The 22,095-nt window shown below is 41.6% G+C and overlaps 1 protein-coding gene across 4 annotated transcripts in view; it reads right to left on the bottom strand.

The window, feature by feature from the left end:
- Positions 1-1,505: 1,505 nt before the first annotated feature.
- Positions 1,506-22,095, bottom strand: part of Camsap2 (calmodulin regulated spectrin associated protein family member 2) — an 83,995-nt gene continuing 63,405 nt past the window's right edge. For 2 of the 4 annotated variants that reach the window (XM_057769182.1, XM_057769184.1), the window contains 9 exons: positions 20,391-20,425; positions 19,138-19,207; positions 15,120-17,310; positions 11,757-11,893; positions 11,100-11,320; positions 9,088-9,187; positions 7,412-7,527; positions 4,721-4,839; positions 1,506-4,364 (listed from right to left, as the gene is read on the bottom strand). In XM_057769182.1, coding sequence (XP_057625165.1) covers positions 4,059-4,364; positions 4,721-4,839; positions 7,412-7,527; positions 9,088-9,187; positions 11,100-11,320; positions 11,757-11,893; positions 15,120-17,310; positions 19,138-19,207; positions 20,391-20,425 — 3,295 coding nt within the window. In that variant the 3' untranslated portion in view covers positions 1,506-4,058. The remainder of the gene's footprint in view (positions 4,365-4,720; positions 4,840-7,411; positions 7,528-9,087; positions 9,188-11,099; positions 11,321-11,756; positions 11,894-15,119; positions 17,311-19,137; positions 19,208-20,390; positions 20,426-22,095) is intronic. The other 2 variants (XM_057769183.1, XM_057769185.1) reach the window with 1 other exon arrangement.

Genomic DNA, 22,095 nt, shown 5'->3' with positions numbered 1-22,095 from the left:
CTCGGCTCTCTACTTCCCCATGCTGAACAATAAAATGAACATGGAGAAGTTGTCATGGTTCAACCCCCCACACCCCACCCAGTGTTGTGATAGCTTGGAATGTCTTAGTTTTGTTTTGGTATGACTACAGATATTTCCCTATGGTTCGGCCACACTGAAAGGTGAGCTGGGTAAGCCTGTGAGGACTTTTAATGTCTGTTGTGTTAACTGATATTTACAGCCATGGTTCTGACCAGTGAGGACGACATGGTGAAGCTTGTGCTTAGGAAAACAGACAGATGGAGACTGACCTTTTGAAGGCTCTACCGTGCCAAGCATGAGCTTTGGACGCCTGGCCACCAGTCGGGAGCAGAGAGGACGAGGAACATACTAGGTTTTGGAGGCTGCCTGAGATTAAGGTTCGTCTGTTATAGGAGAGGAAGGAATAAGAGCCTTTGAAGGCGTTAGCCTAGTGTTTGCTGTAGTTCGCTTTTCCACGACAGCTATTCTGATTAGTGGGAGACAGAATCTTAGTTCTGATTTGTAGTTTCCTGATGAGGACGGTAAACAACTAGGCACACTTACTGACCACTGTTTTCTGAGAACCATGTCTTCAGTTTATTAGCTCCTCTGTCAAATGGTAGGTGCTTTTGGTGTCAAGAAGCCAGGAAACATCAGATTCTCCATAACTGGGATCACAGACAGACAGCGGTGAGCTAGCACATGGGTGCTGGGAATTGAACCCAGGTCCTCGGGTAGAGCAGCTAGTGCCTTTTATACTAGGCACCTATAGAGGAACAGCTTATGTGTGGCGGTGACACTAAGGTTTGGGGTCTTTTAGGAAGCTGCACACAGGTGATTGAGTTTCCTATGTGAGAAGCAATTCTGACATATGTAACTTCCCCATCCTCCATGAAATTATACAAAACCCACACATCTGATTTCTAAAAGAGAAACTGTCATTCAGAAGGCACAGATCTGGTTTTTCAGTAGCATTGTTTCTATGGGATGATGGAGTTTCACTCATTTCAGATTCTTTTTTTTTTTCTTCCAATTCCTGGTTCCTAAGTTAGGCTTGCAGTCTTTTGATTCATTAGATTTTTACTCCTTATCTCTGTGTAGAGGTCAGAAGTAAAGATGTGTGTTCCTGTTCACTGTGGAGTAGTTTCCTCTACCTCAGCAACGTTCACCAGGTGAGGGGGAAGACCCATGGCTTATGTATATTTCTGTGATACACCAAACTTGTAGGATCAGATATTTCTGACTCTGGAAAATTGGAGAATATTGTGAGAGTGTAGTTGTATTCTCAGGATTGAGTATCTTACAAAAAGGTGGAGCTCACGCCAATGCCCGAGAATTCTTTGGGCACGTAATTATGCATGAAGATTTCTTAGAAGTAAATAGTCAAATGGTTATATTAGACACAGGCTAAGAGACAGGAGAACTCCATGATGCAGCCTCCCGAGTGCAGATAATTTTACCAAAGGCAAGACACACACTTTATTGAAGAGTCAGAGTCATCTGGTGCCATGCTTTTATTCAAATGAAAGGGGAACTACACTGTACCAGGAACTAGCAAGTCTGACAGCATCGACAGCACACATCATCTGCAGTGCTCAGGAGTGGACGGTAAGCACACCACACACTGCACATTGCCCAACAGTGTCCATGAGGTCACGCCGAGAAAGATGGCTTTGGCTTTAAACAGCCAAATAAAAAACTGTAACAGTCCTCCAAAAATAAAACTGAGAAACTGAGAGGAATGAAAAACTTGCGAAGTTGTGTTAAGTAGCAGAAGTTGACAGGCCACACAGCTCACCAAGACAAGGATTTGGCAATTTAAACTGAACACTTGTCATGGTGATCTGACCTGCCAACGACAACACTTGTGTTTCGATCAGGTCGATGGAAATCGCCAAACTTTATGGAACGGCTATTTTCATTTGTATAATTTTAGAACATAATTTAAAAAGCTGCACCATAATAAAAAATCTGCAGACTAAAGAAATATATCTGTATTCCTCTTGCATTAATAAAGTAAAATATACTGAGAGCAATGAGCTTCGTGGCAATATTCACACCCTACCTTTAGACACTAGACATTCAGTTCAGTTGCTGGATATACAATTTAAGAGCAGAGACAGGTGTGTTTAGTGTTCATTAGTTCTTCCACTGTCTTGCATCTAACTTTTCTTTATTTAATACTCAGATGATAGCAAGAAGACTGCTTTGATAGGGAAAAGACCATGTTTAGTCATATAAAATGCTTATTAAATTCCTTTGTCTACTACCATCTTGTTTTGATTAGGTTTGTTCATAATTTTTAGATTAGTCTTATCCTAAGGATATATCTGTTTGACCATTTCCTTCTAATTGTGATAAAAATTGGTGTCTGAAAGGTAAAATGTGAAATTCCCCATTTTAATATTCATATATACATATATGTATACATTTAAAATATAAGAGTTACATATCCTGGTCTCTTACATGCAAGCAGTAGATCACAAATAGTTTTGAGCTACACATACATTTTGCACAGGTTTTGGAAAAAAATCCATGAAAATTTTTTTTTACAGTTTTAACAAATATACATAAATATAAGAACATAAATTACAGTAAAGTATTGACAGCATTTGAGAAAATGTTGAAAACCCAGACGCACTGATACCTAGAAGCCTTATAATAGTAAAGTACAGCTCAGGGACATCCCATTCCATTCTTCTTAAATAAGTAAATACATCACACGAGACACAAGTGCTCTCTCTGAACAACTCAATTAGAGAAATGTACATATTTTCATCTCTATGAAAGAAAACAAACTGCTCTCTCACAGAAACGCTATGTCCCCCGCCCCCCAGTGTACACAGCTGTCACAACACTGAAACATAACAGGGTCACATAATCAATCATTCAAGTCTTTTCCTGAGAATGAAGTTTTCCCCAACTAACCCTCTGGTATACTTGCTAAAGAATGAAGACAGTGTAGAGGAGATTTCAAGTGTGTCCTTAACCTAAGCTGTTCCACTGGAAAGGGATTGAAAAAAAAAAAAGGAAACCCAGTACAACTAAAATAACATGAAGCTACTTTCAAATCAAAATGTAGCCCTTTGTACATGTTTAAAAATTCTAAATATAGTTTCTCTATCGGTTATAAATATAAAGGCTTCCGGAGAATGCCCGGGAAGCCTTACATTTTCATACTGAAAGGCAACACTCAAGTGTTACTCACTGCTCACTGCTGCCAGCTTATAAAGTGACTTTAAAAGAAACAGAAAGTGTTTTTGTTGTTGTTAAAAGTACAACCTGAATTATTCTGAGTTGGCCAGAAGTGGCGTAAAACATACTGATTTAATCAATCAGCAGCTTCTTAAAAGATACTCTGGGCTAAGCCTGTGCGGTCTGCAGGGAACCCAGGAGCAGCTTTTACACCTCCTTACTCAACAGAGAATGTTAATACTTGTGTGAGTAATAAATGAAGAATGTAAATACTTAGAATGATTCTTGAAAATGCTGTAATACCATTAAACATGAGGGCTATTGTAAAACATAACACTAGTGTTTCTCTTAACATCATAAGAAAGGTGCAAGTTACTTCTCAATGTGAACTTTCTACTTTCATGATCTCCACTGGAACAACACACGAAGGCAGCTTAGAAGAAGCCCCCAGGAGAGAGAAGAGTAACAACAACAGCAACAAAACCATCTGAAGATGTGCACACATAGTATAGGGTTAAAAAAAATACAACACATAATTTGTCATCTAGCCACATTTCAAGCCTATGTCCCACTGTGTCCACGAGAATTCAGTGCTTCAAGGTCTCTGACACCAGGCAGGCGAACCTGGTGACACACAAACCTCTGTTTGTGAATCACGACATTTCCTTCATCACTTGGCCTCATCCCCTAGTAAGAATCTTCTCACTCCACAATACTGTTTACATTCCAGTTGTTCACAACAACAGAGTGAAGGTCCAGTTTTAATTGATAAAAATCTTGTTGGCAATTAGAAAGATTTTCTATAGGCAGGAAAGATGAAGTACAAATCTACCGCAAAGGTTCGGAAGCGAGCATCCCCCGCCCTATGCTTTAGTAGGCAGAAGTTTTTTGGGCGTGACTGGTCTTTTGGTCTGCCATAAGTGGCTGTGAATGGTGATGGCATCCACACTGGCGGATAAAGTTTTAGCAGGTATGTGGCTAAACTGCTTCCTGTCAGAATTGTACTTGTAAAGTCCCTCAATCATCTTTTTAGTGATAGATTTAGGGCCTATCCCAGTCAGTTTATTGATTTCTTCAGTTTCTGGGCAGTAAGTATACAAAGACCTGAACTGGCAGCCTGAGTCCCGAAACAAGATTAGGAAGTTGTTGGCATCTGACTTCTCCATTTCCTTTAGAACAGAAAACAAAAACAAGATAACAATAAAGCTGTAACATTTTATTCAATGTTTCTATAATTGTTAATATTTCTTGGTTAAAATTTATGACATTTTAAAATAGAATTTTATGTTACTATTTTGGCATCCTAGGGATCCTTTACACGTGCTGAGTAGGCACTTTACTACTATATTCTACCAAAAATTCTCAAGTCTTTAACCCTTTAGGTCTTCCAGAACTCTAAGAGATCACTACAGACCCTCACACTGCTGAGATGCCAGTGACTCTCTAGAAGACCCTTGCACTGATTCAGAAGGCCCCAAAAGTTCTGAGATTCTAAATTTAATTTTCATAAAACACACTTACTTACCTCTAATATTTTTTTCTTCTGACCTTCATTTACTTTTCCAGCCAAACAGCAGTGAGCTAATGCATTCTGGATTATGTGCTTATTGGATTTTGCACTTGGTTCCTTGTAGAGCTTTGGTCCTGTAATAATCATTGCCAACAGTTACAGAAATAACATCTCCTGACAGAAACACACCAGTTTTCCACGATGTGACTACTCCTAGACTGACGTCACTACAAGAAACCAAATTCTGGACTTGAAGCTTCTTATGGACTTTTTTTTTTCCCTCTTCTTTTTTTGAGACTGGGCCCATCCACTATGCAGCCTGTTATAGACCAGGTTGGCCTTGAACTCACAGAGATCCACCTGCCTCTGCCTCCAAGTGCTGGGATTAAAGGTGTGTGCCGCCAAGTCCAGCTCTTACGATCTTTTTAGGGGCCACATTCTAGCCACAACATTATTCTACTCACACAAGGACAAATTTGGGGGATGTTTGTGTGGCTTTGTTTCACTGTCCCGTGAAGGCAGTGCCGGGAATAGACACTGCCTCTAACTGTTACACTGTCTCCTCGACCTTTCCAGGCTGCCTACATTACTGACTGTTGAGCATATCATACAAAGGGTTCAAGAGTTATTTTTAGAAACCAAATTCTGGACTTGAAGCTTCTTATGGACTTTTTTTTCTCTTCTACTCTTGAGACAGGGCCTCACTCTGTAAGCCTAGAGTGACCTGGAAATAACTATGCAGTCTAGGCAGGCCTCAAATTCGTGGCCATCTCCTTCCCTCAGTCTTACAAGTGTTGGGGATACTGGTATAAGCTACCATATTTAGCTTTAGCTTGCAAGAAAATGTAGTCTTGGGAGATATCTCAGTCAGTAAGTGCTTGTCTTGCAAGCCCAAGGATGTGAGTTCAAGCCCCAGAAAAGACATTATATTAAAGGGGGAGGGGTGCTGGTGAGGTAAAGACAGGCAAATGAAAGAAACTCCACTTCAGGGGCTGGAGAGATGGCTCAGAGGTTAAGAGCATTGCCTGCTCTTCCAAAGGTCCTGAGTTCAATTCCCAGCAACCACATGGTGGCTCACAACCATCTGTAATGAAGTCTGGTGCCCTCTTCTGGCCTTCAGGCATACACGCAGAAAGAATATTGTATACATAATAAATAAATAAATATTTTAAAAAAAAAACAACTCCATTTCAAAAACACACACAGCTGGGAGTGGTGGCACACGCCTTTAATCCTAGTTCTCAGGAAACAGAGGTAGGTGGATATCTGAGTTCAAGACCAACCTGAGGTGCATACTGAGACTCTGTTTAAAAATCCAAAAGCACACACACACACACACACACACACACACACACACACACACACACCTCTTCTGGCTCTGCATGTACACACAAAATGGAGAAAACCATCCTTTTCAGGGTATTCAGACTGCTCAACTTTACGAATAGAGGCAGGCAGAGGAACAGGGAAATACTCCCCATACTCACACTGGAGGCTGTCAGACTGGGGCTGGAGAGACGGCTCAGTGGTCAAGAACACTGGCTGCTTGCTTATCCAGGGTATCTGGGTTTGATTCCTAGTGCCTGCACAGTGGCTCACACCATCTCTAACTCTAGTCCCAGAGGGTCTGATGTCCTCCTGATGCAGACCCCAGGTATGCAAGAGGGGAACAGACATATGCAGGCAAAACACTCATACATATATTTTAAAAAGGTTGTCGAATTGATCATAGGAGGTTGTACCAAAGCTATAGAATAAAGAGGAGAAAGGGGAAGCCAGAAAGTAAACACACAGGCACTTCTCCCTCTCCCTCTCTTCCGCACACCTCTCTCTCTGTTGTCACGGTTCACCTCTCAACGCTGCCACCTTTCCTCATTCCCTCTACTGTTCTTGCCTCCAGATGTCTTCTCACTTTCTGTTCTTTGATTTGATTTGATTCAATCATGTCCACTCACACAAAGGCTGGAAGAGGACCCGGAGGGAACAGGACATGAGCAGACACACCCTCCCAGACCTGATGCATTCTTCCTACCTCGAGTGTTACCATCATTGCTATAGCTGTGGTGCTAGGGGCTGAACTCAGGCCCTCAGACACGTTAGGCAAACACTTCACCAGTAGATATGGCCCCAGCCTTTATGTCTTTATTTTGAGACAGGGTCTCATTAAGTTACCCAAGCTGGTTATAACTGAAGCCCCTATGTTAGGGAGTGTTGGGGGTGTTGGGAGCCCTGAGGGATAGAATCTCCTTCACATATGAGGAACAATGTTTTGTTGATAAAACTTTTCTAAGGTCTCTCTGAACCCCAATTATCACAGAGAAATGGTCAGTAATATTAAGGCAAATGGCGCTAAGTGATACCTTTAGTTTTGCTTAGAAACCTACCTTATTTGCCAGGGTGAATATTGCTCAGTGAGGCTGTATCACTGAAAGGCTGGCACCTCAGAGTGGCACTTTCCTTACTATAACAGACACTGTGTTTACACCACGAGGTGAACATCCGAGACAGGGTTTTTCTGTGTAGTTGTCCTGGAAATCACTCTGTAGACCAGGCTGGCCTCAAACTCAGAGATCCCCTGCCTCTGCGTGCTGAGCGCCAGGGTTAAGGTGTGCGCCACCGCCTGGCTCAGGAACTCCTCTACTGCAGCCCACACCTGTTCTCATGAGTGCATTCAACTGAAACGCTCCCCTGCATGTTCACACTGACCTGTGTACTCTGTTCCAGAAGCCACGGAAGAAGTTGTTGATGTGTTCTCCCAGTCTTTCTCACCATTTCGACTGCCACAGCGACTCGGAGACAAGAAGCCTTCTACAGACTCTGACCTAAACATGAATAATTGAAGTTTTATGTCTCAAATGCTTGGGTTTCTTTTTGGTTTTTCGAGACAGGGTTTCTCTGTGGCTTTGGAGCCTGTCCTGGAACTAGCTCTGTAGACCAGGCTGGTCTCGAACTCCCAGAGATCCGCCTGCCTCTGCCTCCCGAGTGCTGGGATTAAAGGCGTGCGCCACCATGGCCCGGCCTAATGCTTGGGTTTCTGAGGCTGTATGTGATAGTATCAATCAAAACAACCTCGAGCTTTAAGAAGGAGGTGGTGCTAATACTGCATCTTCTATATGGCACATTATAAATACTGTTGGGATGAACTTTTCCATATGAAAGCTTGCACAACAGAATGGTAAGACAACGGCAAGTTCGAGATTCTGAGAGCCAGAGACGCACTCTTTGTTGATGTGTGTGGGCAGTTTTCCTGTCCCAACTGCCAGCTCCAAAATAACCAAAAAGAGGCTTAATATTAATTAGAAATGCTCGACTGACAGCTCAAGCCTAACCAGCTCTCCAAACATAACCCACTTCTATGAGTCTATGTGCTGCTCAGGGCTTTACCTCTGTCCCATTGTGTGTCTGACTCAGTCTGCATTTGGCTGGCAACTCCTCTGACTCTGCCCTTCCTCTACCCAGCATTCTCCCCGTGTCAGGCCATCTTGTCCAATCTCTTGCTGTCTATCTATCAGCCAACAGCTTTTTATTAATGATGTGAGCAACACATATTTACAGTGCACAAAGACAGTTCCACAGCAGATATGGGTCTTCTAGTTCATGATGACACCGATTCTATCTAGTCTATATGCCAGAGAAGGAGTCCAAGAGACTGTATAATCTGTGTGTTAGATACAAAGGCTCCAGAATGTGAAATCCAAGCAAACAAACTACTTTTGGGGTTATTCTAATGTTACTGTTATTTTTCTCTTTCTATTATTTAATTATAATCGTATTAGCAACTATTTGTATATAGTTACTATTAGTATGTACAGCTTATAAAAGTATTAATGTTAATAACTCAAATTCTAAAAGAAATGGAAAAACAGATTGTTTACTATAATCACTATATTTATTGATTTATTTACTAATTGTATGCGCACTCCGTGTGTGTGTGTGTGTGTGTGTGTGTGTGTGTGAGCATACTTATACCATGTCATGCAGAAGGTCAGAGGAAACTTACTGGAGCCAGTTCTCTTCTCCCACCATGCGGTCTCAGAGACTGAACTCAGGTCATCAGGGGTGGCAGCGAGTGCCTTTACCCACTGGGTCATCTTAGTGGATCCATTTCATATCATTTTAACAGAAAGTTTTTTTTGTTTCTTTTTTGTTTTTCCAAGACAGGGTTTCTCTGTGTAGCCCTGCCTGGCCTGAAACTCACAGACATCAGCCTGCCTCTGCCCCCTGAGTCCTAGAATTAAAGGCATGTGCTACCACCACTAAACTAAAAATTTGTGATGTTTCATTTAATATAAAATAACTCTAATTTTTATTTCAAGTTTTATATAATTGCAAGTACCACATTGTATTCTATTAAAAAAAAAACTGAGAAGCTCAGGGCTCACCTTGGTGTCCTCTTGCCTGAGTGAACGCTGTCATTATCACCTGTGTTCAGCGATGCCAAAGAGAGGCTAGAGACTGAAAAAACACGGTAAATTCGTGATCCTGAACAGAAACAAAATTGTAAATGTAAAAGAAGAAACTAGAAAAGAGTCTGTCCATTAGAAAACACCAGCAATGATAATTGGGCTTTCTAATTTCTTTTCTCTCTTACTCTGAATCTAAGCACATAATATGGTGCATGCATATAAAAATAATTTAATCTAAGAATCAAGTTTTTTTTTATTTATTATGTATACAATATTCTGTCTGTGTGTATGCCTGCTGGCCAGAAGAGGGCACCAGACCCCATTACAGATGGTTATGAGCCACCATGTGGTTGCTGGGAATTGAACTCAGGACCTTTGGAAGAACAGGCAATGCTTTTACCCTCTGAGCCATCTCTCCAGCCCCTAAGAATCAAGTTTTAGGCTACAGCAAAACTAACTTGCTGTCCCAAAAGTAAAGTGGTTAACTGGAGACCTGATACTGTACTCAGGTTTTTTCAAGAAAGAAACAAGTATTCTGCAGTATCTACTTTCCATGTACAAAATTAACTTAAAATTTCTCCCAATGCTTTTGTTTGGACTTATTTTTATTTTACATGTGCATGAATTTTTGCCTGAATGTATGTGTGTGTCCTGCCTGCGCGCCTAGTGCCTGCTGATGCTAGAAGAGGGTGCTGGATCCCCTGGAACTGGAGTTAGGATAGTTGTGAACCATTATGTGGGTTCTGGAAACTGAGCCCTAATCCTCTGTAAAAGCAGCAAGTGCTCTTAACCATTGGGCTATCTCGCTAGTCACAGCCATCTCTTCAGTCACGCAAGCCAATATTATATTGTCAAAGAGTTTCGCCAAACCAGGCTCATTCCTATAGCCTCAGATATTGGAAGGAATACTGACTGAAGCACCACTGCTAGTTGTAGGCCAGCTTGTGCTAAGAACCAAGCATACAAGCAGAAGCTTCACAACAGTGAATTTTAGGTTATTAACTCTAGGACTCGGACTAGAGTTTCTGTTTAGTTTTGAAGTGCTAAGGATAGAATCTAGAGCCTCAAGCATGTTAGGCAAGGCCTTTATCCTTAGCTCTAACTATAGGAACTGTCTGAAATTTTCTAAGGCACTACTTTAAATAAACTGGCTTAAAAACTATGCAGTTGAATTTAAAAGATATATTTTCTCAACTACAAAAAATTTTAATTTTGGATTTTTGACTCTTTCTATCTTGGGGGGGGGGGCTTCTGAAATCTTGACTTGATGTTCTTCATTGTCCAGATAACAACAGCCAGGGATATGGTCAATGGGAGACTGCGTGCATCTCATGTGCGACGTCCTGGATTTAATCTTTCACCCAGAACCTCCAGAACAATGACAACAAAACACACAGGCACGTTTCTTATACATTTTACACACATAACATTTATCCTAAATTCTAAGTTCTTAGACAGTAGTTAATGCATTAGGGGATGTGGTGCCATTGGGAGAGTGCTTGCCTATCAAGAACAAAGCCCTGGATTCAACCCAACACTACATTAGAGGGGCACTAGTACATGCCTGTAATTCCAGCACTTACAAGGCAGAGGCAGGAGGACCAGAGTTCAAGGTTATCCTAGACTATATAGCGAATTTCAGGTTAGTGTGAGCTATATGAGACCTGTCTTAAGAGTGGGAAAAAAGGGGAGACAGATATAGTAACTGATAATTCAAGGTCGTTACATCTGTAGACAGGATTTTCTAATAAGTTAGTATTTAAATTACATTTTTAGCATTTCACATTTGATCTACTAAATATATGCATGCACATATAATGCACCTAGATTAAATAAAAATTTCCTTTGCTTATTTTGGCTTTCCAAATAAGGCCATGCATCACCTCAAACTGTGTATCCAATTTAGTATTACCAAGGCAATGTCAAGTTAGTACAACAAACCAAGCTGGTGTTTATGAACAGACCTCCTTATAAGTAACTGGGGTTACCTGGAGGGCCTTTGATTGGTGTTTTGGGGGATTCAATATGATCTCTGTGAATAGATTTTGGCCGCTGTTTTTTCTGTTTTGCCACCTGAGGACGAGGCTTGATTACTGTGTCCATGTCTTCCATTAGCTTCAGCTGTTTTCGCCTCATGTACTCCTGCCTAATAAACTCTCTGCGAGCTCGCTCATCTTCTTTCTTCTGACGTTCTTCCTCAGTCTTACGCCTAAAAACCAAATGGCTGAATTGATTATTTTATATACAAATACAAATGACACTAGAGAGAGTTGCATGTTTGATAGGAGAGAAAGAAAATTACTATATTTCAGAATCTTGGGAGAAAACATAGTTCGCTTAAAATGTACCTGAGAACACTTACAATTTTGGTCATCTCTGTGTGTGTGTGTTTCTCAGTGAAGTTAATTTAATGTTCTTTAAACATTAATATAGATTCTCAAAGTTAATGTTCATGAAGAACTTTACTCTGACAAGCAAAACGAATACTTTGAACTTCCAAAAACCACCTAAAGTCAGCAAGGATCCAGCTGCCTTCCATTGCCCATGGAACATCTGAAGACTGTTAATAACACGTAGCTGTGGAACTGCCCCTTGGGCACATTGCAGATCTCTGCCGAGATAGAACCAGGCAGCAGCATCCTTACCTTGTCTCCTCCTTCTTATGCTCCATTTCTGCTTCCAGCTGCTGCTTCCGAAGCTGAGTTTCTTTCTCCCTCCTTAAACGTTTCTCCAGCAAAGCTGCTCGTTTCATTGCCATGTCATTTTCTGCCTTTTGATCATCCTAAGGACAAATTTTGTTAAAAAACAATAAACATTTTAGATTTTAATATTTTTTTTCTAGCATAGTCACTTTTTTTTTTCTTTTTTCCAAGATAGAGTTTCTTTGTGTTACAGCCCTGGCTGTCCAGGAACTCACTCTGTAGATCAAGTTGACCTTGAACTCACAGAGATCCACCTGCCTCTGCCCCCCAAGTGCTGGGATTAAAGGCGTGCGCTACCACTGCTTGGTAACATAGTCACATCTTGTAGTTACTCATATCTGAAAATCTTAACTAATTACAACTTTACCAAATGTGGACATCATGTAGAAAATGTAAAAATCCCTCAAACTTAATGGCTTAATTTTTCAGAAGAAAAAAAAATGAAAACAAGTATTTTTTTTTTTTTTTTTTACTATGCTTTGGTTTGTGTGCACACTTGTGCATTCCAGTGTGGACATACATTACACAGTTCATGTGTGGAGTTGAGTGGATTGGTGGATAACTTGTAGGAGTTCACAGTTCTTTCTTCCACCATGTGGGTCCCAGGGACTGAGCTCTGGTCGCCAGGTTTGGTGTTAAGAACCCTTCTTTACCTGATGGACCATCTAATGACCTAAAATCAACTATTTAAAAAACTTACATTTATGTGTGTTTGTCTTCCCCTGTATTCATGCCATGGCACATGCATGGGAGTCAGAGGACAACTTGCAAAAGTTGGTTCTCTTTTCCCATAATCTGGGTCCCAACTCAGATTGTCAGCGTTGACAAGTGTCCATCCTCACTGAATTACCTCACTAGCCCTCAAATACCTGGCTTTGATTCTAATAACCTAAAGTAGCTGAGTCGGCCTCCATTTTAAAAACCATATTTAGATTATAATGAACAATCAGATAAGAAGCATTCCAAAACTAGCCATCAAATGTCATGTCACATCGGTAGTGCAGGGCTTGTTTCTAGTTATTTTTCAGCTGATTCTGACAGTCTGACTGGCTTCACTCAGAAGAAGAGATGGGCTAATTCCTGTTCGGAAGTTCTGCCGTTCTGAGAACTGTGGCCATCTGTAAACCTCCTGGACTCACTGATCCACGAGGGCACTCTCGGTCCTCAGGAGACCTATATGCTGCAGTTCTTCACAATTCAAGCAAGAAGCGAGTAACAAGTTGCAGAACTGGCTCACTGTCTTTTTAAAAGACTTCTTGAGGATACTGATTTCTTTAGTGGCTAATATATTTGCACCACAGTGTTGGGTATGACAGGTATTAAATCACACAGGAAAGAGGCACTTTTGCCTCCTGCTTTGCCTGAAAGCCCAGAGACATATTTCTCGAAGAATGAAAAAAGTCAGAAGACCATAAATAAAGGACATTGAGAATATAATTCGTGATTCTAGAGAAGCTAAATAAGAAGGTGAACCCAAAGAAAAACATATAAGCATCCTCCTGAATATTAACCTTCATCAGGCGATGAAAGAAGACAGAGACAGAGACCAACATTGCAGCATTGGACTGAAGTCTCACGATCCAAAGGAGGAGCAGAAGGAGAGAGAGCACGAGCAAGGAACTCAGGACCGCGAGGGGTGCACCCACACACTGAGGCAATGGGGATGTTCTATCGGGAACTCACCAAGGCTAGCTGGCCGGGGTCTGAAAAAGCATGGGACAAAACCGGTCTCACGGAACATAACGGACAATGAGGACTACTGAGAACTGAAGAACAATGGCAATGGGTTCTTGATCCTATTGCACGTAATGGCTTTGTGGGAGCCCAGGTAGTTTGGATGCTCACCTTAATAGACCTGGATGGAGGTGGGTGGTCCTTGGACCTCCCACAGGGCAGGGAAACCTGCTTGCTCTTTGGGCTGAGGAGGGAGGAAGACTTGATTGGGGGAGGGGGAGGAATGGGAGGTGGTGGCGGGGAAGAGGCAGAAATCTTTAATAATTAAATAAATTAATTAATTAATAAAAAATAAAAATAAAAGCAAAAAAAAAAAGAAAAAAAAGAAAAAAGTCAGAAGATATCACTGAACCTATCAGCTCAAACATGCATTTCTGTATCTAACAAAACATACACATTACACTATGCTCTCGGTAAAAAGAACCAGTCCCCCTGGGTATTCACAGTCTAAGTTAAAAAAAAAAAAAAAAGACAAACAAGAGAACTGAAAACTCAGGATTACAAATGCATTATCAGTACATGCGGGATGCCACAGAGACACAGGTGGACACAGCAAACTAATCAAGGAAGCATGAAAATCTTAGGGGAAACAGAGTTCAAAACAGTCTAGGATCAAGGGTTCTCAACCTTCCTAATGCCGCGACCCTTTAATAAAGTTCCTCATGCCATGGTGGCCCCTAACCATAAAACTATTTCATGGCTACTTGACAACTATAATTTTGCTACTGCTATGAATCATAATGTAAATACTGATATACAGGATATCTGATATGTGACCCCTACCTCTGGTCTGGAAACTAAGAGTCTAGACAAGTAGGCATGGGTTATTCTGCCCAAGTCCCTGAGTTGTGCTAAGGTCTGAACTTTACTAACCCTTGCCCAGAATGCCCGAGGATATAAATTCACTCTCCAGCACCGCCTTTAGATATAAGAGAGGAGTCTCCAGTGGGACCTGGCTCTTGGGGACAGCAGCATGAACAACAGGACGGCTGGGGCCATGTCAAAGGGATGACCTCTGGGGCAGGAAAGGCATGACACGACGTGAACATGATGGGAAAGAAATGGAGGTACAGACGGATGCCTAGTTTATGTTGAAGACTCTCCTGTCCCATTCTCCTTTCTGGGCAAAGAATCAGGTAGCAGAAGTCTCTAAACCTGCACAGCCAGTGGCAAAGCTCTGCTAGGGATGCAAGGCCTTGACTTTGGTTCCCAGAAAAAGAGACCTATATCTTAACGATAATATCAAACTACATGCTTTTAAAAATGTTTCACTTTGTATGGCCCATATCAGATAACTTTGCAAAACTCAAAAAATAGGATAAAAAACATTAAAGCCTTAACATGCGGAGACTGCGGCAGAGGACTGCAGCTCGAGTCCGCACTGGGGTATGGCCGCAGCACCACAATGCACCGTAGCACTTCCACAGAACAAGGCAGGTATGCCTAGACACATTTCAGGAATATCAGCTGCCTTGCAATGAAGAGACGGTTCCTGAAGAAGCAAATGCGAATTTAGAAAACATACAGGTACCCATCCTAGAGGATGCTCGGAGCGATGTGGATCAGCATTACCTTAAAGAAGAATCCACAGCAGACTTTCTGGTCATCATCAAACTGTTCTTTATCACTCTCGCCGTCATATTTCTCAACAGATACATCAGCCTTTTCAGGGGGCTTCAAATCTGACAGAGAAACTTCAATCAGATTGACATTCTTAGGAGCAGCAGGTGGGAGAACAGGTTTAGGAGGTGGCTCTGTGGGTTGACTCAATTGGTCCTCATTTGCTGTCACACACACAGTCTCTGTGATGGGCTGTGACAAGACTTCAGCAACTGTTGATTCAAGAGGTTTAATCTCCTTCTCCCCAGGATTATGGTCACAAGGTTCCAAGGTCCCTTTGCACTCTGACAGCTCCTTTTTAATCTCCTCTTTTGGTTTAGCCTCTCTCAACTGAGGCTCTCCATCATCACCAAAACACACAAATGACCGTGTCTGAATGGGAACCTGACTGGGTGAAAACCTCCTCAACCGAGGAAGACTATCCACAGACCGAGGTGGTGTCAGGGTTCGATTCAAAGGAGTGATTTTTAATTCATTTGGCCTTGGAGTCCTTTGATTTTTAGCAGAAAAATGTGCGCTCTTCCTGTTGGAAGACTGTGGAGACACATGAGTAGGGCGTGGGGAGTCAGATGAGAACGGAGCAGTGGATGACGACAGGCCTGCCTGTCTAGGTTTAAAATCTCGAATTTGCTTCTGTGGAGAGGGTTGTGGAGGTGAAATCACCCAAGACTGCTGCTCTCTCATCTGCATTAACATCTCCTGCTGAAGGGACAGGCGTTGCATCTCTTGTTGTAGAAAATGCAGGGATGAATTTAGCTTTTCAATGGACTTTGTATATTCTAAAATTTCTCCTTCGTTTAAAGTCTCTTCTGAAGGGCTTGCCAGGTTCCACTGCTTCTCGGGATCAACAGGTGTGGTTGGAGACTTGAGCCATTTGCCCTGAGGATTCTCCATGCCCTCTTTTATGTCTGCTAGAGACTTGCTCCTTTGTCCGTCAATTTTTTGCAATTCTTTTTCTTTTGTTCGGTCTGTATACACTTTCTCATCCTCTGCACCCGCTGCTTCCTCTCGAAGAGGGGAAATCCCATCCCCTTTCTTTTTCACTACAGTTAGGAACGCTGTCCTTCCCATTTTCTGCCTCTGTTTAGTAAAAGCAGCTTCCATTTTCTTTTTCTGGGCTTCTATCGCACGTCTCTTTTCTTCTAGTTTCATCCTAAGGTGCACCATTTCAGAAGCCAACAGCTGAGTAGTGTCCCTTCCTTGGGCAATGCCGGTTTCTTCTGGAATCTGGGCCCAAGATACTACATGAGGAATATTAAGTTCGGAGCCCTCTGGTGTGGTTTTCTGAGAACTGCTCCCACTACTTTTCCCATCGGTATGATTGAGCTTCCGGAACTTCTGCTCAGCAAAGCTGGTCATTTTCACCCCGGAGCTAGAGGAGGCACTGCTCCCTGGCTGAGACTTGGTGCTGATGGTACTTGGGCAAGGACTCAGGGCTTCTCTGTGGTTGCTGGTTCTTATATCATAGTCCTGAAGAAATTTAGATGCATCATCCATGTCAGAGTCTAAACTAACAGTATAATCTCTCAGGGAAGAGTCTTCGTCCATTGTTTCCGGAATATCCTCTGAAGGAACATGAATCCCAGTGTCAACTTCGGTAGTGTCTGTTATGGGACTCAAGGCACCTTTTGTATCAGTTACGTTATCAGGACTAGACTGATTTAGCTTGATATTTGAATTTAGGATACTCAAATCCTGACTATGAAGAAAGAAGCCATTAGCGATTTGATCTGGCCGAGGCGTATGAGGAGATTTTTCAGTGTCGTGAATTATTTGTAATGCTTCTTCAATGCTTGGAGTCTCGATCTGATTGCCAAACTCATCTAGCAGTACTCTGTTTTGTAAAGCCCCATTTGGAAGCCTGTAGTGAGTATTCTCATTAGAATTTAGGTCATTTGTGCTACGAGGCATGGAAGACTTGAGGTTACCACGAGGGTCTACATGAAGTTCTTCTTCAATGCCTTCTTCTTCTTCTCCATTCATTGGTTTGAAGGACAGATTTTTTCTGATGTGTTTGGATACACGGCTGTTGTTGAGTCCTTCGTTACTAACAGAGCGGATGATTCCTCGGTTTGGAGTGGAACTCTGTGCATTGTCTTCTTTATCAAAAGAAATATCAAACGAAACACCATGCACTGAAGTTCTAAAACAGATGGAAAGACAAAATATTTAAGAAACTGTGAAAATAAATGATTTAAAAACCACCATTGAACAATTATTTGAAAGTCTATGCCCTTCCTTCATTTTTCACTAATGGGGAATAGAATAGAGTGAATACTTGTGAGTTATTATTTATAGATAATTTACATTGGTATAAGTTTTGTATATTAATTAATACAAGTTCAAATTATATTTGTTACTTTTGTTTACATTATTTGTACATATATACAAAGTTATTTTGTCAGATTATATATATGTATGTTTCTACCTCGGTTTAAGACATTTTGTATATTGATACAACTTTTAGAGTATATTTTCATGTTATTATAGGTCAATAGTTGTTCAGTTTGTTGTACATACAGTTAGATCAATGAGGTTCTTCAGATACATAGAGACTATTTTCTGTCTAGATATGTATTCTTCAACCACTTCAAAGAACATGACATTTAATTAACTTAGGGTTCTTTTGACACGAGACATGATTGCTTCTGACAGCACCAATCTATTCCCGAGAGAATGTTGAGTATCAAAGACCCTCCACTTGGAGCTTGTTTTCTTCTTGGCAAAACTGGCCTTTGGGCAAGAAACTGACAATGCCTCAACCACTGACAAGTTACATAGTATCTGGAAATGGGTAAGAAGACTGGTCAAATCTTGCCAAGACAGGGTAAAATGGTTTAAAAAAAAGTTCCTGCCTCTGAAAATGGTTTTTCAGTTACATTAGGCCTTAGCCAAAGTTTGTTGTTTCAACTTTGCAAAATGAGACTTCGGGTGATTGCTCAGGTAGCTAATTGTCTCTTCATATATTGCTTGCTTTGGAAGCTACTTGATTCTACTTCCTGCCTGCTCAAGTAATATTATCTCCCTTCTCAGGCCTTTGATGGGGTTAAAGACTAGATAGTCGTAGTTACTGTACTCTTATGATTTAGCCAAGCCATTTTCTATACAAAACTCCACAGGATAGAACGTTTATTAAAACATTTAGCATATGTTCCTTGCTTAATATTGTTTATGCTGACTGTAATTCCAATCTTATACTTGATATCTGTTCCTAGTGTATATTGTTTTGTGCCGGGCTTGGAACTCTCCTACTTAAACAAAAGGGGGAGGTGCTGCGGGAGCTCCTTCCGCTCCTTCAGCCAATAGCTTTTAAGATATCAGTCCACTTGGGTGTGGTCTCTTATACTTTAAAAAGCAGCAGAACTGGGTATTCTCTCTCTCTCTCTCTCTCTCTCTCTCTCTCTCTCTCTCTCGCTTCTGGCTCCCTTTCCAGCGGCTAGACTCTCTGTTTTCTGTTTGCGATTAGAGAACTGTTGTTTGGGATGGTGATCTGTAAGTTTTTCCCCTCAAATAAATAACCCTTTTTTTTTTTATCCCTAATTCTTAACTGGTGTAGGACTGTTTTGTAGCTTCATTTCACGATCTTATGGACCTCAAGGAAAGATTGGACTATTTCATTACCTTTTAATTTAGCCTCTTTGGCCTCTCTCATACCCCTATGCTGCCCTTTTCAAAGTTAAGTCCTAATTTAAATTCTGTTTATTTATTTATTTTTTTTTGGTTTTTCGAGACAGGGTTTCTCTGTGGCTTTGGAGCCTGTCCTGGAAGTAGCTCTGTAAACCAGGCTGGTCTCGAACTCACAGAGATCCGCCTGCCTCTGCCTCCCGAGTGCTGGGATTAAAGGCATGCGCCACCACCGCCCGGCCTAATTTAAATTCTGATTTGACAGCTTGGCTAATGACAACAAAAAAGCAGAGGGAGATAAAAGTGACTTTTCTGGTAATATGACTGTACTAATAACTTTGATTACCTTTTCTCTTTCGGCCATGTTCCTATGAAGCCATCAACGTAAGACATAGATGAAGACCTCCTAATTCCTCCTTCAAATGCAAAAAAGGAAAACTCATTGAAACCACACATTTAACATATTTGAGAGTCCATTAAAGGCACTAAAAAGTGGAACCTCAGTAATTAAAAACACAGCAAAGTAATTTTTTAAATAAAGTTTTGGAGAGAGAAGAATGTGTAGTTTATAGCTAACAACTGACTAGCATGAGAGGCTCTGGGGTTATTCCAATGTACTTCCCTGACAGAGTAAGTATATACATGTAAAGAATTTTGTTACAAATCAAGCAATCATATATGCACATCCACTAGGGAGTGGCTCATGCCTCTAATACTGGCTAGCACTTGGGAGGCTGAGGCAGGAGGGTTAGTAGTACAAGACTAGTTTGGGTAATACAAAGAGACCTCAAGAAAAATAAAAATGGCACAGTGGCGCACGTCTATTCGCTGGACACAGTGGGGCACACCTGCAGCCCCAGCACTCACTCCACAAGTTCATTATCATGTTTGGCCACATAAGGAGTTTGAGGCTCGTCTGGGCTGTATAAGATTTTGTCTCCAAAACAAAACAAAATCAAGCACAGGAGCTACGAAAGCAGCTCCTTGGTACTGCTCCTGCCTAGCATATGATAGCCGAGGTCCTTGGTTAGATCTCTAATATCACAAAAAAAGGTGAAAGCAGGCATGGAGCTACAGACCATCCATCATGTGATGGAGGAAGGTCATTGGCGAATAAAGAAACTGCCTTGGCCCATTTGATTGGCCAGCCTTTAGGTGGGTGGAGTAAACAGAACAGAATGCTGGGAGGAAGAGGAAGTGAGCTCAGATGCAGGGCAGCTCCTCTCAGAGGCAGACGCGATGCAGACAGCCACCAGGTCAGACATGCTGAATCTTTCCCGGTAAGACTGGTGCTACACAGATTATTAGAGATGGGTTGATCGGGATATGAGAATTAGCCAGTAAGGGCTAGAGCTAATGGGCCAAGCAGTGTTTATATGAATACAGTTTGTGTGTTGTTATTTCGGGGCATAAGCTAGCCAGGCGGCCAGGAACCGGGGCAGCAGGAACACAGCCCGCAGCTCCCACAATAATCATGTACAGAGCAAACCCATTTCAGAAAAAGACTAGATATTTATGTTTATTCTCACTCATTTTCCAGTTAGCCTACTTAAAATAGTATTTTCCATTTTCCTCATAGGCCTGTTTTCAGTACATTACCTGAAGCTGAAGAATGAGCCTGGGGACGCGCATATCTAAAAGGCAAATGATGAGACTATAAATATAGCTCCTTCCCAACACAGAATAAATATAATAAATTCTCTCTTTTACACACACACTTTTATAAAAAAGAAATTAAAAAACAAATTAAATCCACTAATTTGCAGTATTTTAGGGAGACTTAAATCTCTAAAACCTTCTGTACAATAAAATCCCACAGAAGACCCTGACAAGCCTCTCAGAACAATCTGGGTCTCTAGACCTCCAACACCGACGACAGTGAGCTTCATAAAGACACAAGGCATTCCTGTTACACCTTACCCAACTCTGCCCTGTTTAACTAAACACGGGGAGCTAAGAACGTCTTTTCTCAGGTGACAGTGATAATTGGCCCGACTAAGATACTCTCTCAATCCTCCTTTTGGGTTTTCAGCTGCTGTATTCTGCTGGCATCAAGTGAAGTGATATATCCCATCCCCAGTGGACGGGAATCAGGCAGGAGCTTCGGCTCACTCGATCATACTATGCTTCCACTCATATAAACAGAGACTCTGAACAAGTCAGCGCAGACTCAGAGGTCAGGATCGATGTTGTGCTTTCACTACTTAATGAAAGCTTAATCAATGAGCTCTCTCTAGAGTGCAAAAATACTGAAGGATTGCCTGTCCAAACCAAACGCTATCTGGGGTCTCTGAATCTTTCTCCCCAGTGTATGCAGCTTACTCTCTCAGCTGATATGCAGTCATTTGTTAGAACTGTCAATAAGCACAAACACTTTCTAAGCATGTCTGTGATAGCCCTCCTTCTGAAATATGTTTCACAGCTTATCCTGAATACTAGGAAATTGGTTATTAAAAAACATGTTCATTCTTTTCTTCTTCCCAAAATAATGACTACCACCATTTGGTAAAAGCTGGCTGTCTCATTTTCAAACTCGCGCATAGAACTTTGGTGTATATACTCCTGAATCAACTTGAGTCAAGGAGGTGAGGCAGCTGCTGGGCCTGTCTTTTGCTGTGACTGCATGCATTTTACTCATTAGACCTTTATTTTTGGTGCAGTAACACCTGTGATGTGACCACACTATCCCAGGGAGAGGAAAAATGATCAAATCCTTCCTCAGAAGTTCTAAGAGGGGTTGGAGATGGCTCAGCGGTTAAGAGCATTGCCTTCTCTTCCAGAGGACCTGGATTCAATTCCCAGAATCCACATGGCAACTCACAACTGTGTGTAACTCCCATTCCAGAGGATCCAAAACCTTCACACAGATACACATGCAGGCAGAACGCCAATGTACATAAATTAAATAAATAAGTCATCAAGAGGTTCTATGAAGGATCATGGGGAGACTTACAGAAGGAGGAGGGCCTAGGAGCCTAGGATAACAATAGGCAGTAACTCAAGGGAAAGGATTCAGAATCTACCTAGGTTATTAGGGTTCTCCTAGAAAAGAGAAAAAGTAGTCACTGGGCTATCTAAGATAAAAGAGATGAGTCTCCATAGGACCCAAGCTACTTTTTTCCAGGGTCAGAGACACTGAGACATGGAGACTGTTCATTTAGATCCTTGTCCTAGTCATGACTGAATAATCGACTCTCAAAGCCTCGCTGCTCACTTTTGAATGGAAGTAGACTGAGTATGGGAATGGTGATCCAGAAGGAAATGGAGTCACTCAGGACAGCACCGAGGAAATTATATTTAGAAA

This window comes from Chionomys nivalis, chromosome 5 (genome assembly GCF_950005125.1).
Source record: "Chionomys nivalis chromosome 5, mChiNiv1.1, whole genome shotgun sequence".
NCBI classification, from domain to species: Eukaryota; Metazoa; Chordata; class Mammalia; order Rodentia; family Cricetidae; genus Chionomys; species Chionomys nivalis.
Note: the sequence above shows the minus strand (reverse complement) of the source record. Positions and strands in the feature narration are given on the sequence as shown.